Source organism: Neolamprologus brichardi, chromosome 5, assembly GCF_056152115.1.
Source record: "Neolamprologus brichardi isolate AB-2024 chromosome 5, ASM5615211v1, whole genome shotgun sequence".
Classification (NCBI taxonomy): domain Eukaryota; kingdom Metazoa; phylum Chordata; class Actinopteri; order Cichliformes; family Cichlidae; genus Neolamprologus; species Neolamprologus brichardi.
In genome coordinates, this window is record NC_142108.1 from 33,036,284 (window position 1) to 33,052,793 (window position 16,510).

General features: G+C 39.9%; 1 protein-coding gene across 1 annotated transcript in view; it reads left to right on the forward strand.

Moving 5' to 3' along the window:
* Nucleotides 1-13,308: 13,308 nt before the first annotated feature.
* LOC148102863 (CD276 antigen-like) overlaps nucleotides 13,309-16,510 on the forward strand; it is a 65,487-nt gene continuing 62,285 nt past the window's right edge. The window contains exon 1 of the mRNA XM_087841229.1: nucleotides 13,309-13,508. Within this exon, the coding sequence (XP_087697355.1) occupies nucleotides 13,433-13,508 (76 nt within the window). The 5' untranslated portion in view covers nucleotides 13,309-13,432. The remainder of the gene's footprint in view (nucleotides 13,509-16,510) is intronic.

Sequence of the window (16,510 nt, forward strand, 5' to 3'; positions counted from 1 at the left end):
AGAAAAATGAGACAAGCATAATTAAAACTCATCAAAGTAAAAAGGACCCTTACTTGTTAGGACTTTACAGAAGTTAAAATATCAAGGGTGTTTTCAGTCGAAAGCTGTCATACAAACAGTGAAGAATCAAAACTTCTCAGATTATATTTGACCCAGTTTAGTTAAACATATGAATTGATGATGGAATATTTGGTTAAACTGAACCCTGTATGCTTCTGGTGTAAATGAATGTGAATGTGTTTTATTTTCGAGATATAAAAATACTTTTGCGTATTGCTTCTTTTTATTTCTAATGTGCCACAGACCTGTCATGTATAATTACATTGTAATATAGTATATTGTTGTTGGCTCAGTTGATTATTTTCCAAATTATATGGATATTGTTGACTGTTGATGTATTTTTTTTATATTCATCCCATCTCACGGAGTCCTTAAGAGTGCACAAGTCTGAATAAAAGATGAAAACAACAAATTATTGCGTCTGTTTTTGGTCTGTGTGTGCATTTCTTTAAATGTTCATAAAGACAGAAGCTATATTACTGTCTCAGTCGAATTCCAAAAATGATACTTATTTTGCAGCAACTGTAGTTTGATAAAATACATTTTGAGGTCAGGAAACCTTTGTAATAATACAGATAAAAACAGGACTTTTACCCTTTGTTGATTCATGTAATCCAGAATATAATCTTGTGGTGTCACATTCAGATGAACTTTAATTTATATTGTTGCTTCTTTTTCCTTAAGCTTTATTTATTATTTAAAAGAGAAGTGACTGCCACTTTCATCTTTTCCGTTAGTTGGCACAGGAGCGAAGGAGTGAAGAAGACGTGAGAGGACGCTGCCTGCCTGTCTATTTTAATGGAATTTTATTGGACTGTTAGTGGTTTTAACTAACCGGCTACTGGCTAGTTTTCTATAATTGTTTTAAATTTTGATTCCTGTTTCCCCTGACCAGGGTTTTGTTTTTTTGTTTTTTTATTATATAAAAAAATTGATTTTAGCAACTTCGTGGATATAGCACTTTTGTACGCATTCACCCAATCACTCAGTCCTTTATAATATCCATGTTAATAAGGCGCACATAAACGATACATCAGACACCTGTTTCCTGGTACTTTGCTCTGGTCAAAATGCTCGACCATGTTATGTCAGTATAAACAAGGAAGAGGACCGAAAATCTATTTGGCTCTGTTTAGTTTTTGTTATTTTCACCCTCATGCTGGCGTGTAGTAGAGATGAAGGGATCTTGTGTCTCTGGGAGTTTCATACCACCAAACTTTGTGGCTACCTTCAGTCGATAACTGTCACTATAACACAGATCAAACAAAGGTTTGATTTCTGAGGAAGACAGTAGGACATGAAAACCATCTGTCCAAATGAAAATAGACCATAATAGGTTTATGGCTCAGCTCAGTGGGTGGATGAATCATAGCTCACTTTATACTTTGAATTTCTTTGGACACAAACTGTAACCATGCCCACATTCTCAGGTTCTCAGTAAACATTTTATTACCGGATATAAAATCGGATCATAAAATCTGAAGTCTACCTGTTGATTAAGATACATGAGAAACCCACTGTGTGTTTTTATAATTCAGCTGAAGGCTGTGAGTCACACTTTATAACACTTCTATTGCACTCTTACATATGATAACATGACAGACTGAAACTGACCAAAGTCAGAGCAAAAAAACTGGAGCTCATGAAATGGTGCAAAACAAAAGTCTGTGAAAGACACTGAAGCTCAGGAGACAGTTCTTAAATCCTTCAGGGGGCTGACCCAGAGGGTGACAGCACAACAGTCCATAGTTCAAATGTTCAGGAGGGCGGCCAAGAGTCCAACAGTGGCGACGGAGCAGATCAGGGGGTCTAGTGAAATTTTGTAAAGGTTCAACACTAATAACACTAGCATAATTTGAAGTTCCTGTGTGTCAGCAGAGCATTTGTTCAAGCCTCTTAGTCTTCACCTGGAATAAACATTTTTGATGATCTGTTCAACGCTCAGGGCCTTCGTTCATTTCAGGACTTAAGGACACTTTTTCCCTTCCTGTGTCTTCTTACTTTGTGCACATGCAGCTCAGATCAGCTGTAAAAGCATATGTTTCCCCTGGGACTCTCCCCTCCATTCTCATCCCATGCTGGACTGGATCTTGCCCAAATCTGTCAGAGCCTCTGTTTCCATAATTTACAACAAATGAGCCAAACATGATGTAAATCCTCTGCCCACTGAATCTACTTGGATTAGGGAACTGGGAGAACTACAGAACTGAATATTTTTAATCTGTTTCTTTCCTAAAGATCTATGTTTAAAGAATAACTTTATTCATCTTTACAGGAGTTTGACCATCAGTGAGAACAATTTTGATCATAACCATGGCAGCAAAACGCCACCACATCCATTCAGTTTTTATTTTAGTTCTAGCTTTAAGATTTGCCATTTGAAGCAACTATAAACACTTTTGCCTTTAAAAAAATACATTATAAGAATTCCTCTGGAGCATTAACCCACCTGGACTCATACAAATAAAAAAGCTGCGATCACAATATTACGATATCAACTGATCCTTTAAGTCCTGTAAGCTGTGAGATTTGGCCTCCATGGATCAGACTTGTTTGTCCACCAAATCACACAGATGTTACATAGAAAAAGTAACATCCACATTGATGGCAGGACTTAAAGTTTCCCAGCAGGACATTGCCCAAAGCACCACACACTGCCTCCTCCAAGTCTCCTTTTTCCCATAGTGCATCCTGGTGCCAGGTGTTTCCCAGGCAAGCAATGAACCAAACCCCGTCGTCCACGTGATGTTAAAGAACACGTGATTGATCAGACCAGGCCACCTTCCTCCATTGCACACATGGCCATTGCTGGTGCTTTCAGTGGTGAGCTGGGGTCAGCATGGGCACCCTGACTGTCTACCCCATACACAACATACTGCGATGCACTGTCTATCAGAACCAGCATGAAACCTTATGGCAGTAGTTTATCTGTTGCATCAGAACACACAGGATGACGATCACTCAAATCATTAAACTGTTTCCTGCTTCTAACATCAACTTTGAGGACAAAGAAGAGATGATCAGTGCTGTTCGCGTCAGCTGTCAGTGGACAAACTGTTATACCTGATCAGTGTGAATCAGTCATTAAAGGTATATTCCCTGTACATTATTGTAACGCCTATCCATAAATAAGTGGACAGACAGGACGTAATTCCAGGCTCATCAGTATACCACCCACTCTTTCAGGAACGGTAGAAAGGGTTGGTTGGTGGCTGATGACCCACTGAAATACAGAGATGGCAAAAGTACAGATATTCTGTACTTAAGTAGAAGTACAGATACTAGTGTTAAAAAGTATTCCAGTAAAAGTTGAAGTACCAGCTCTGAAATGTACTCAAAGTAAGAAAGTAAAAAGTATCTCCTTGGAGGACATTACTGCCAGCTATTTCTGTGCAAAGCTAACTGAAACTTGTGCTACATTAATGTAACAATAAAATAATATCAGTAGATTGAAATAAAAATGTTATTTTAGTCTAATTCCAATTCTAATTGTACTCAGTTTGAATCAGTTAATTAGAACATCAGCAGAGAAAAAGAAGGAAAATTACAGAGGAAAAACAGGAAGTTTATCCTGCACTAACCTGCCCAGGGTTTTCATGCAGCTTTTAAAAATAACACAGTTAGTGTTTGTACACACTGACTTTTATCCAAATCAGTCCTCACAAAATCACGTTGGACCTGTTTCTATTATACTGACTAATTTTAATCTCACCACTGTGCTTTCTGTAGTTTTTCATTACATCATTTTTATTATCAATTCCTCTTAAAATGTATTAATTAGTATTGTGCAATAGGAGAGCAATTTTGTTGTATTCTCATTCATAAAATAACAATAATAATCTTCCAAAGAGCTTTTTTGTCTGGATGAATAAACTTGACATAACTTCAGGTTTGAGGCTCATAAACATGAAACAGACGTTTAAGAAGAACAAATCTGTCAAAAGCATCAAATCTTAGTGGTAAATGGACTTCATGGATACATCACTTTTTTGTGCACACTCACCCACTCATGCAGCCTTATATGATATCCGAGAAGCACTCTGATTATATGGCACATACAAACGATAAATCACACACTTGTTTCCTGGTACTTTGTTCTGGTCAAAGTACTCGACTCAGTTTAAACACAACTGCTGCCAACAGCTGAAGATCTGTTTGCCTTTGTTTTTGTCATTTTCACCCTGATGCTGGGATGTAGCAAAGATGAGGGGATCTTGTGTCTCAGTGAGTTTCATACCACCAACCTTCAGTCCACAACTGTTACTGGAAACTTCTACGCCTACAGATTCTTTATGAAGTCAAGATAACCTTTTGTACAAAGGCCGACGGCTGTTATTCCACAGGCTGTGACATCGGGGAAATCAGGGCTTCTGCTTGTTGTGAAATCTAATTTCCTCACAGGTGTGTCATTCAGAGGAAAAGCTGCAGTGCTGGGATTTTCTGAAATCTGTAAAAATAATAATAATAAAAAGATAAAAAGAGGGAAACGTGTTTTAAAAAGTACAAAATCTGTGTTATAAAACATGTAAAAACAAAAGTCTGAAATAATGAAAATTTATATTCATATTGATTTCTGAGGAAGACAGTAGGACATGAAAACCATCTGTCCAAATGAAGGTTTACATTCAGAGCTGACTTCCTGTAAACTGTCAGCAGGAAATCTCTGGGATCAGGTTTACAGATGTAAAAACCACAAGCATAAAAACATTTCAGCTTCCTGTGGAGACCATAATAGGTTTATAGCTCAGCTCCGTGGGTGGATGAATCATAGCTCACTTTATGCTTTGAATTTCTTTGGACACAAACTGTAAACACGCCCACATTCTCAGGTTCTCAGTAAACATTTTATTACCGTATATAAAAAAGCTCTAACTGTGATTTAAGTTGTTGTGAATGACGCGTTATGTCATAAAATCTGAAGTCTACCTGTTGATTAAGATTAATGAGACACTGTGTTTTTATAATTCAGCTGAAGGCTGTGAGTCACACTTTATAACACTTCTATTGCACTCTTACATATGATAACATGACAGACGGAAACTGACCAAAGTCAGAGCAAAAAAACTGGAGGTCATGAAAAAGTGCAACACAAAAGTCTGTGAAAGACACTGAAGCTCAGCAGACAGTTCTTCAACCTTTCAGGGGGGCGACCACGTGGTAAGCGGGCATGACTGACCACACTTGGACAGCTTGGCTGGCGGTGACATGGGCGTGTACGAAAACCCTCGGGTGGCTTTGCAGGTGGTCGACGATAGTGTGACACCTTGGGTGGTTTGGTGGGTTTCCGTGGACGGGCTGTCTTGACAGGCCCCAGACGTGGACGTTCTGGACGTGGATGTGGCTTGGCAGGCAAGATGAGACCAAGCATGGCGACACCTCTGGCTGGGTCAAGACGCGACCCGGTGGCAGCATGGTGGCGCTGCAGGCGATGGAGCAGGTGGTGGCGCTGCAGGCGATGGCGTGGACAATGTCACCTGGGTTTAAATGAGTCTAGATCTTTATTTTGCTTTTTAATTTAGGTTCGACAGGGGAGAGCAGTGTGAACAGTGCCACGGACAGAGAGTGAAGCAGATAATTAATTTAAACACACACAATAAACAAAGTACCTGTGGATAAATACAAGTGTGGTGGGGCGTGGTCTGCGGTGCAGTGCGGACGCACCTGCACGGCATCCGCAATCACGCCCGCCGTGTTAAAACACGGGGACTCAGGGGTTGGTGTGGGGTTGTGGGGTTGTGATGCAAATATTAAATAAAGATGGCTCAAAACACGGATCTGTGGTCCCGTCGTGCCTTAATTCCACCACAACAAGATATAAAAAACAATAAAACAGTTTACGTTAACCTAAAACTGGTATCAGTGAGAAACTTCCAGACAATGAGCAGAAAAAAATGGTGCAGTCAATAAAAGGATAAAACAACAGAGACGTCCAGCAGACTGTTCAGGACCACTCAGTCCAGAATTCACTGAAATCCTAAATCCTGCGACCGTTCAGGAGCTCAGCTTCCCTCGGTTCTGACCCACGAGTCCTCAGCAGAGCAGCAGTACGTCCATGACTGTAGCAGCTCCTCCCATTACCGCTTCCAAGGTTCTCCATCAGCGGCTGAGGCAGTGAGCCACATCAGAGTCAGAGACAGGAAGAATCCCATCAGCCCCAACTCAAGTTCCACTCTCGGGTTCTTCTCTCGTCCCAAGTTCTGCTGAACCAGAACCCAATACCCTCTCCCTCCAGTACTCAGCCCATCTCTACAAATCTCTCCAGGAATCAAGTCTCCTCTGTTCAGCCCTTCTTAACGATCACATCCGGTACAACGCATCCTGGCTGCTGATTGGCCCTTATGCCTCGTGTCAGGCTACTCAGTTAAGTAAATTAGCCAATCTTGGGTGAGGGAAACATAATCAGTCAGACTTTACACCACAAAATAAAACTTTCAAACAAATAAAACCAAACCTATGCTAAAGCCTTAAAACAGAATGACTTAAAACAATAAAGCACCATAAAAATAAAACATGAAAGTCTCAGCACATCATCATTCTGCATTATGAAACACTGATCTGCTGCTGGGAACAGACTGTCTGCGTCTCCCTCAGTGGGTTGGTGGGTTGGTGGGTTGGTATAAGTGCTGATAACGAGCTGAATGTTCTCTCTCTGCCTTCTTGGAGCTTTGACCTGCATTTGTGGACGTCATGATGATCCGTGACCACAGACGGGATTTCTGGAAGTCTTCCTGTGCACTGATTTCCATCACAGTCTGAAGTCTCAGCTTTACAATATTGATTTTCCGTCTCGTCCGTGAGCACAGAGAATTCTCCAGATCCTCTGAATCTCTTGGTGTATTTGTATAAATATTAAGAAAGATTCGCAGTTTTACTCACTCAGCCTTTTGTCACCTCTTGTTGTGCAGATCCCTGTGTTCTGTTTTTATTTACAGCTTTTTTAATTCTGGTTGCACTGTTAAATGTTAGAACAACATTACAGTCACGAGAGCCTCATGTTGGTTAACACTTCTTTCCACCAGCTTCTTGATTCTGGACCTGCAATCATCTGCAGATCTTTACTGTATCAATGCTCAGGTTTGTAGAGTCAGAGCTCTCGTTGTTTAAAAAAGGTGTGAATTTGAAAATAGATCCACGGTTATGTGGTCCAGTGTAATTTTGTAAAAGTTGTGTCAGCAGAGCATTTGTTCAACCCTCTTGGTCTTCACCTGGAATAAACATTTTTGATGATCTATTTGATGCTCAGGGCCTTCGTTCATTTCAGGACTTAAGGACACTTTTTCCCTTCCAGCGTCTTCTTACTTTGTGTACCTGCAGCTCAGATTTAAAAGCATATGTTTCCCCTGGACTCTCCCCTCCATTCTCACCCCATGCTGGACTGGATCTTGCCCCAAATCTGTCAGATCCTCTGTTTCCATAATTTACAACAAATGAGCCGAACATGTAAATCCTCTGCCCACTGAATCTACTTGGATTAGGGAACTGGGAGAAGTACAGGTTAATATAGACTGGGATACAGTGTGGACTAATCTAAGTTTGACTTCTAAGAACTTGGCACATCAACTAATTCATTTCAAAACTATCCACAGAACCTACATTACAATCTAGAAGAGATCACAGATGAAGCTACAGGCTCCGTATCACCGTCACATGTGCAACGATTCATCATCAAGCATGTTCTTACACATGTTCTTACACATGTTCTTACACATGTTCTTACACATGTTCTTACATGTTTCACATGTTTTGAGACTGTCCAGTTATATCTGACTTTTGGGTCGTTGTGTTATCTGAGGAAGTTTTTTATATCCTCAATCCTGATCTTTGTCTCCTTAATGATTCCTCTGACATCTCCTTAAAACAAATACAATGCAAAATCCTGTTTGCAGGATTCACATCCACAAAGAAGACAATCACAAAGCACTGGTTCAGTCCTAACATTTGAAATCATTCTTGATTGGATGTTTTCTTTGTATCGTTAACCTTGAACTTACCGCTGCAGGATTAAATAAAGCTCGACCCACAACTGTCGAAGCTTGGAAAACCTTCTCATCCAAAATGATCAGCTGGAAGAGGCAATAACTGGTTGTAATTTGTGTACGTTCTAATATTTGTATTTCCACCGTGTGTTTTTTTTCTTTCCTCTCTCGATGCCTTGTGACCAATGTTGTTTTAGGGAACAAACCCTGCTGTAAATCAATCAAATGTTGATCACATAAAAGGTGTGATTTATTGATTTAGTGATGAGTCGTGTTTGCTGTGGTGATAAGTTACTGAATTAAAACTGATTTAAAAATGTCCAAACACTACAACATGTATTAACTGTAGTTATGATGAAGAGACGCCACATCATGTAAATCTAAAGAGCTTCTTCTTCTCTGGATAAATAAACCTGACATTAAAATAAGTTTGTAAACACTATAAAGCACAGACTGCATCAAACCTCGTTCAAAGCGCCCTTTATTCCATCCATGCATCACATCGTTGATCACACAAATGAAACATCACATTTTTGGGGGCTGAGACTCTCCTACTCCTCCTCTCTTCCTCCTCCTCCTCTTCCTCCTCAAAAACCTTCACAGACCTGTTTCCAGTCTGACTCCATGAGCCTGCAGTTTTTCCAAGAAGGTTTAATAAAAATGTGCAGAGTTATATCTGAGTTAAAGCTGCTTTAACTTGTCTTATTAGCTGACTTTTTAAAAGGATGTGTGCTTCTCCTGCTCTGAGATTGAGCCTGGTGCTACGTAAAGCTTCTATATGCTGCTCTTTGTTGTGGTTAAAGTACTCGACCATTTTAAATTCATCACTGTGGATCAACCCACAATAAACAAGAAGGAAGAGAGCCGACTCTGTTTACCTCTGTTTAGGTTTGATTTTCACTCCCATGCTGGCCTGTAGTGGAGCTGAAATGATCTTCAGGAGCTACAAACCACAAAGCCTCGTGGCTGCTGCATCGGCCCAAACCTCTACTCAGAGTCACAGACACAGTTTCTTCCCCTGTAAAAGGGCCGTGATGGAGAGGACGAGGTCTAAAGAGGTCACAGTAACGCTCTCCTATTTAAAATACCTGAAATGCATCAGCGGCCAGTTTTCACTTCCACATGAACACGTGTCACAAATAATTAGTGGTTCAAAACAAAAAAACTGGTAAAGCTGCATTCTTCACTCACTTTCGTAGAAGTCTACAGCTTCCCGGGTCACTGAAAGGCTGCATCGTGAATGTCTGTAGTTTATGAACAACCACAGACGTGTGAGGCCGTTAATCCTGTCAGTGCTGGAAAGTCTGGTTTTCTGGATGACGGCCAGTTTGTTGTGAAATCTAATTTCCTGGCAGGAAGTCTGTCGTTCAACTGGAGTTAAAAATCTTTTTTTCTTTTTAATAACTTTATACTCTGGGTTGTAACATCGTTCCTCTATTTGACTTTTACATCAAACTGAATCAAATATATAAAGGCCTGCAGTTCGTTCAGTTTCCAGTAAAAAGTGAAATTTGAGAACTTGGGGATAAAATCACAACAGATATACTGAGAACAAAATAAATAATAAATCTGTTTTAAATGGGTGTGTGGGATTCTTCTGCTGATCTGTTGGATGTTCTCTGAGGGGGGAGTCTTTACTTACTTTACTTACTTTACCTTATTGATTTATATAACACTATTCACAGGATAAAAACCACAAAGTGCTTCACAATAATATAAAACAGATAAACATGAAAGTGTGCAATCAAACATACAGCACAAATCCAATTAAAAGCTAATCTAAATAAATGAGTCTTAAGATGATGTTTAAAAGAATAAATACAATCCAGGCAACGTAGAGATGGAGGGAGAGAATTCCACAACCTGGAGGCGCCGCTCTCAAAGATCACCTCTGGTTTTAAAACGTGTTCGTGGGACTACCAACAGCCTTTGATTAGATGATCTCAGGCTGCGAGAGGGAGTGTGAGGATCTAAAAGATCAGACATATAAAGCGTCATAAATGTAGTTTCATTCTGAATCATTGACAAGCACTGGCAGGAAAATCCATACTTTTAATCCATCCATCCATGTCGGGAGAACACCAAGGTGTTCCTACACCAACCAAGAGGTATAAACTCTCCAGTGCGTCCTGGGTCTGTCCCGGGTTTCCTCCCATGATTTAAATCTGTTTGTTAGTAAAGATTTTCTGTTTGGCTTTTAGTTTGTATTTTCATCTTTGTGATTTTTCTTTTTGCAGTTTTCACCTCTGCTTCTCAGCTGTTACTGTTTACGAGAGTGTTTCCTGAGCTTTCCCTTTGTATTGAATTGTTTTTAGCTAGTTAGTCGTTCCTGTGTCTGGTTTCTAGCTTTATCTCCTCACCTGTGGGTTGGCCTATGTTCACCTACACCTTGTTTTCCCTGAGCTGTGTTCATGTCCACTGATGGTCCTGTGTTTCCTTTGTCTTTGCTTCTGTCTGCGTTCAGCCTCAATAAAAGTTTTTTGTTCCCTAACTTGTGCTCATTTAGCACCAACCTGCCCACTCATGACAGTCTTTGTGTTGTCAGGGGATCATTTTGGCGGATTCTTCAGTAGTAGGTCTGATAAAGTCAGAAAAACAAAACTTAAAGGTGAACTCATTGCTTTGTTTCATTGACTCTGATTTATGGTCCCAAACGCTATTTCAGCTTTTTTTATAACTGTAAATGATGTCATGATGTCCACAGACTGAACCTTAAGGGTCCACACTCTCAGAATAATCAACATAAAGGATTTATCCTCTGGTTTCTAGCTAACAGCACTCACTATAAGCACACCCTGCTCTCTGCAGTCACATCAAAGCACAAATCAAACCAGTTCCTCCCACATGAATGCTGCTCCCACGTTTGATGGACAGCAGATAATTGTATCATTTAATCTTGTTTACACTCAGTACACTTTCTCTGGAATACGTTTGACTTACGGCTATGTGATTGTAACCAACCAATCCAAACACAGCTTTGAAGCTTAGAGAACCGGTTCCTCCACGCTCTCCTCACTAGCTTTGATTGGCTGTAGAGATGAACTTCAACACACTGAAAGCCAGATGTTAGTCTTCAATCACTGGTCTTAGTTTCAAGTTTTATTTGACACAACATGTTTATTTTGTAAATGATGGTCCTGTTAAAACCAGGGCAGGGTTCATGGCAGATCCACTTTGTGACTGACAGGTTGCTACATGTTAGCGTCTCTCACTGCTCATAACTACAGTAAACAGCCCTTCAGTTCACTTATTCTATCATGTCATATTTATTCAAATATGTATAAAAGAGCAAATACAGATCCACACTGTCAGAGGTTTACTTGCAACAAATAGAAATATATACGTTCAGTTTTGTGTCACAGCTGCTCGTCCAGATTTCAGTGCGCTGAGATGTGACTGTGGAGTGTTTTTCAGTCTTCGTTGTCTAATTTTGGTGAGCAGATGTAAATGTGGCCTCTGTTGTTAGCAGACAGCTGTGACCCTCAGTGTGGTCTTCTTCTGCTGTGGCCCATCAGCTTCAACGTCAGATGTGTTGTGCCTTCAGAGATGCTCTTCTGTGTGGTTTATTAAGAAGTGTGGTCGACTGAGTTACTGTTGTCTTTCTATCAGCTCAAAGTACTCTGGTTATTCTTCTCTGACATCAACAAAGTATTTCCACCCAGAGAACTGCTGCTCACTGGATAGCTTCTCATTTCAGACCATTCCTTGTAAATCCTGAAGATCTCAGCACATCAACAGTGTCTGAAATACTCACACCAGCCTGACATCAACAACCACACCACAATCAGTCATCTTTCTTCCTTATTCTGATGCTCGTTTGGACCCCAGCAGGCTGTGGTGATCATGTCTACATGTCTGAAGGTTTTGAGTTGCTGCTGAGGTGAAAGGTCACTTAGAGATTTGGATTACTGTGATGACCAATAAGATGGTTGCTGAATGCATGTAAGTGTGACTTTACTGGACTGTACAGTTGCTGATGTTCTCAGATCATTTTCTTTGTCTGTTTTCTGATGCATATGGTTACATGAGTATCATTTTGCTTTCCTCCATGTTTTAAAAAATCTTTCACATCTCATTTTTGTGTCTGAAAGGCTTTTACTCTACATGAGGCCGACATGTGTGCAGAACTCTTTTCAGATGCAGTGAAACACTTTGATGACTCAGTCTTTAAAGTCTGATTCAAGGTTTTTATTCTTTCATCACACAGTTGGAGTGATTGACTGGTTTTGATTGGTGGAGAGTCTTTTGCAAAGGTGAGACTGTGTTATGAAAAATGCCCTGATGTTTGTGAGAACTGCATGAAGACGGAGAATTTCCTGCTGTGAGAATTGAGCCAAAGTGACTGAGAAACATTTTAAATATTGATTAGGTGTAGTGCTACCTGTTTGGCTCTTGTTATTGACGGCTCGTGGTGTGACGTTATGTGTGGCTGGCAGCCTGACAGCGTGGGAAAGTGGAAGTGGCGTGAAACTTAGATTTAGCCAGCAGCTGGGAGCAGACAGATGTGAGACCATAGATCTTCCTTATTGAACTTACTCATAAGCTTCATAATTATTTTTTTTTCTTACAAAAACTTGAATTAAGACCTGACTAATCAAGTGTATCACTAAGTATTTGTAGGTAATCACGTTGTGGTGGACCACCAGGTGGCTCCACTCACACACAGTGTTAGGGGAAGTGAGAGGGTTAGGTTTTGGTCCCTTGAATGTTTACTGTGATGACCAATAGAACAGGTGTACCTAATGAAATAGTTGCTGATTGTGCTGAATGCGCCTTGAATGTGTGAAGCTGAATTAAAAGTTGGAGTAGAACATTGGGATCTCTCTTACATACCCCCACAACATCATACTTTCAAAATCCTTGGAAATTATATAAAATTATTTACATTTTTATTTTGAAGTAGTCAGAGGTAACTCCTACCTACCTTGCCATCGTTTTTTCTTTGTTTTATGCAGATTTCATACAGATGTAGGGGGGGGGAAAAACAACCAACAAAGGTAATATAGTAACGCTTAACTATTTATTTTATTTTATTTTAGTAATCTTCAAGAGACAAAAACTGCAGCTGGCTTTGACCATAAAGGCTGCAGTGGGAGATGGTCCTCTCCTCTCTTACATCAGCCTGTATCTGTTTCTATAAACAGACTCTGCTCATTAATCTTTCTCCTGTCACCGTTTCTGTATAACTGTCACTGATATTAAAAAGGTGAAATCTAAAAGTCCATGACATTGTGACGTAATACACCGGAAATTATGGCAGATATGGCGGACCGCTTTAAGACACTAGAAACTGAAACTGTTTTTTTACTGCGTCAGTGCTGAGATGAGAGGGGTGGCTCGGATCTTGGTTACACAGAATAGTTGCCGTATTTGATCCTCGGAGGGTTTCTGCAGACATGGAGCTTCTAGCACTTCTGTTTCCGAGCTTCTGTTTCCTGACTTTGTCCGGACTGACGTTTGCTGCTGAATCCGGTAAGAAGCTCATTGATTTAGACTGATCATGTGTGCAGGCGCAGTCATGTTTCACAGCAGCGGATGGAGCTTTAACGATGTTGCTGCTGCTGTAGTGGGTGGATGACTGCGGAGTCTACACCTGTGACATCAGCGTTTAACGCATCCGCATTTTGATGTTGAAATAATGATGTTGAAATAATGAGCAGATAAATGTGCGGCAATTCTACAACAGTATGAAAATGTTCTTTTTATTTTTTACGATCGGATTATCTCATTATTTCACCCTGACTTTTTTTTTTTTCAGGTGTGACGTATTAGCAGTTTGTGTTTCCTGCAAACACACGTGTTTTATTTTTTCTTTACAAACTGAAACAATTGAGATTCAGATACATCAACAATGATATAAAATTATTATTATTATTATCCTTAATTAGTAAAAGGAGGACAGAAGTCATCCATAAACAGATAAGTAGGCAAGTATATAAAGTTCATTTTTCCTTGTATGTGTTACTACAGCTCCACCTGCTGCCAGTTTTAAAGGGAGTGGCACAGCCAGGCCCCAAAAGGATGGAGAGTGGCTGTACCCTGTTTCCATTTCCTGAGGTTTTTACAGTCAGAGTTAAAACACTGTGTGGCCCATCAACATGAGGCTGTTACTGACTCTGATGTGCAGCTTCAAACTGGCAGATTTTTGAGAGCTCAGCTGGTGAAAAGGACACAGACTGGATGTGTTTCAAATCTTTATCAGTGAAAAATGTTTGGCCTCACAGTGTTGACACTGTTGCTGCCTGAATTAATGATATTCCATCAAGTGGAAATGAAGAAACCTGCTGTCACAGAAACTTTCTTTAACCTCTGATGAGCTACCTGGTCCTGGTGAGATGGTTGGGGGCAGGATTATGTTCACTTCTACCTCTTTATATGGATTTTTTATGCATTTGCCACACTTAAATAGAAATATCATACGAGAAGAACTGCAAGACCAAAATACACATGAGACACTTGAACTGAGAGGCAACATCTTCTACTTTCTGAAACTCTGCTTGTTTAGCATGTAGTTAAAAGCCAGTCTACACCTAACACCAGCACATGTGGTTCACTGGTGACCTGCTGGATATTAAGAGGTTGATAAATTCCTCCTTAATCATGTGAAGATCTTTGCCCCCAAACCAGAAATTAATTCACAATCTTTCCACTAGGGCTGCCACAATTAGTCGACTAGTCACGATTACGTCGACTATCAAAATCGTCGACGACTGATTTAATAGTCGACGCGTCGTTTGAAGCTTTGTAAGATCCCAAAAGACGCAGGAATAAGTAGTAGGATTTAAGAGTGTAATAACGGACTGAAACAGAAGATGGCAGCACTGCATGTACAAGGATGCCAGCTGCCGTTAAACCCCGAAGAAGAAGAAGAAGCTGTGTCCCAGAATTCATAGCGCAGCCCAGCTCAGTTTCCAACAATGGCGGCAGCTAGTTAGTTTTAATATTACTCTTATTATTCTTTCTGGGTCACAAAATAAACGTTTAACTTATTTTCAGGCGAGAATGTAGCTGTGTAAACCTCAAATATCTGCTCAGTTTATCAAGACACCACATATTTTCAAAAGCACTCCGACGTTTTCGGAGACGTCTGTTACCCACTAGCTCGATAGCTAGCCCGGGGCTAGGCTCACTAGAGCCGCTGAGAACACCGGACTCCCGGCAGATCGTTTTCAAACCCACCGCCGTCTTTCGCTACTCAGGTTAAACATGATACATAAGTCACTTAGATAACTTAAAAATGTTATTGTTTGACTTTTTTTTTTAGTATTTTATTTGTTCCTGAGTAAATTGGTTTGGCTGAGATTAAAGTTATAGTTTTTACACAGCTGAATAAACATCAAGCAGACAGCTGATTATCAGAAGTGTGAGATGCTCAAGAATTTACTCCGGTGTCTTGTTATATTTTAGATAGCAAGGAGTTTATTAAACTTAATCTAAACAATCTGCAAATTTCATTAAAATTTAATAAACTATCATCTTGTCTTTATTTTTAGTTAGCACATACCTTAAACACTTTAAGCTGTAAGCTAATGATAGTTATATAGGAGCAGATGCTGCTGGTGCAATAAGCTGTACGTTTTACGTCCAATGGATGCATGATCTGATTAGTCGACTAATCGCAAAAATAATCGGTGACTAGTCAACTATCAAAATAATCATTTGTGGCAGCCCTACTTTCCACACAGCTTTGTAGTGACTTGCAGTATTTGATGGGGCCTTAAACTTTAAAATGAAATCCTTCTGAGGTGGCTGAAAACAACACAAATGCTGCAGTCAAATGCTAACAGCTGGTACAACATGACAACAGTATGATAACAGAGTAAATGCCTGTAGGTCGGCTGAGGAGTGTGTGGCCAAAAACAGAAAGACAAAAATCAGAACAAAGAAAACCAAGCAGCAGCTCACAGACATGTCAGGGCTGCTGTCAGCTGTAATACTGTTATAGAAAACTGTTACAGTTATAAAGCTGAGGATTCAGAATATTTCTAAGATTAGAAAATTAATCATGAATAAGCCGATATTTCTATTTACAGAAAAAAATAAATACAGTGTCATCACATATATGTTACTCAGGTGGAGCTGTGTGTTGATAGGATGGAGGAGCATTTCATGTGGATGCAGTCATATCAGCAGAAATCAGTATTCTTATTTATTCTCTTTAATGGACCTCACCCTCTGACTTCTGTAAACAGTAATGTAATACATGCAGTAAAGATGAGCTATTATACTCATTTCCAGCTCCATGTTTTATTCTTGGACACTACTGGAACAGTTTATCCCAATCTCTGAGTTAGTCCTCCCTGTAACAAGCTCTTCAGCTCCTTCAGCTTCTATTTAAATCAGTCATACAAACTGTGGCTCTACAGGTGGGACTGTGATGACAACAGGAAAATATGACGGGAAACTAAACTAAATAAATATGAATTCTTGTTGTAGGAAAAAATAAAGAAGGGTTTTAATTGTGAATGCATTGT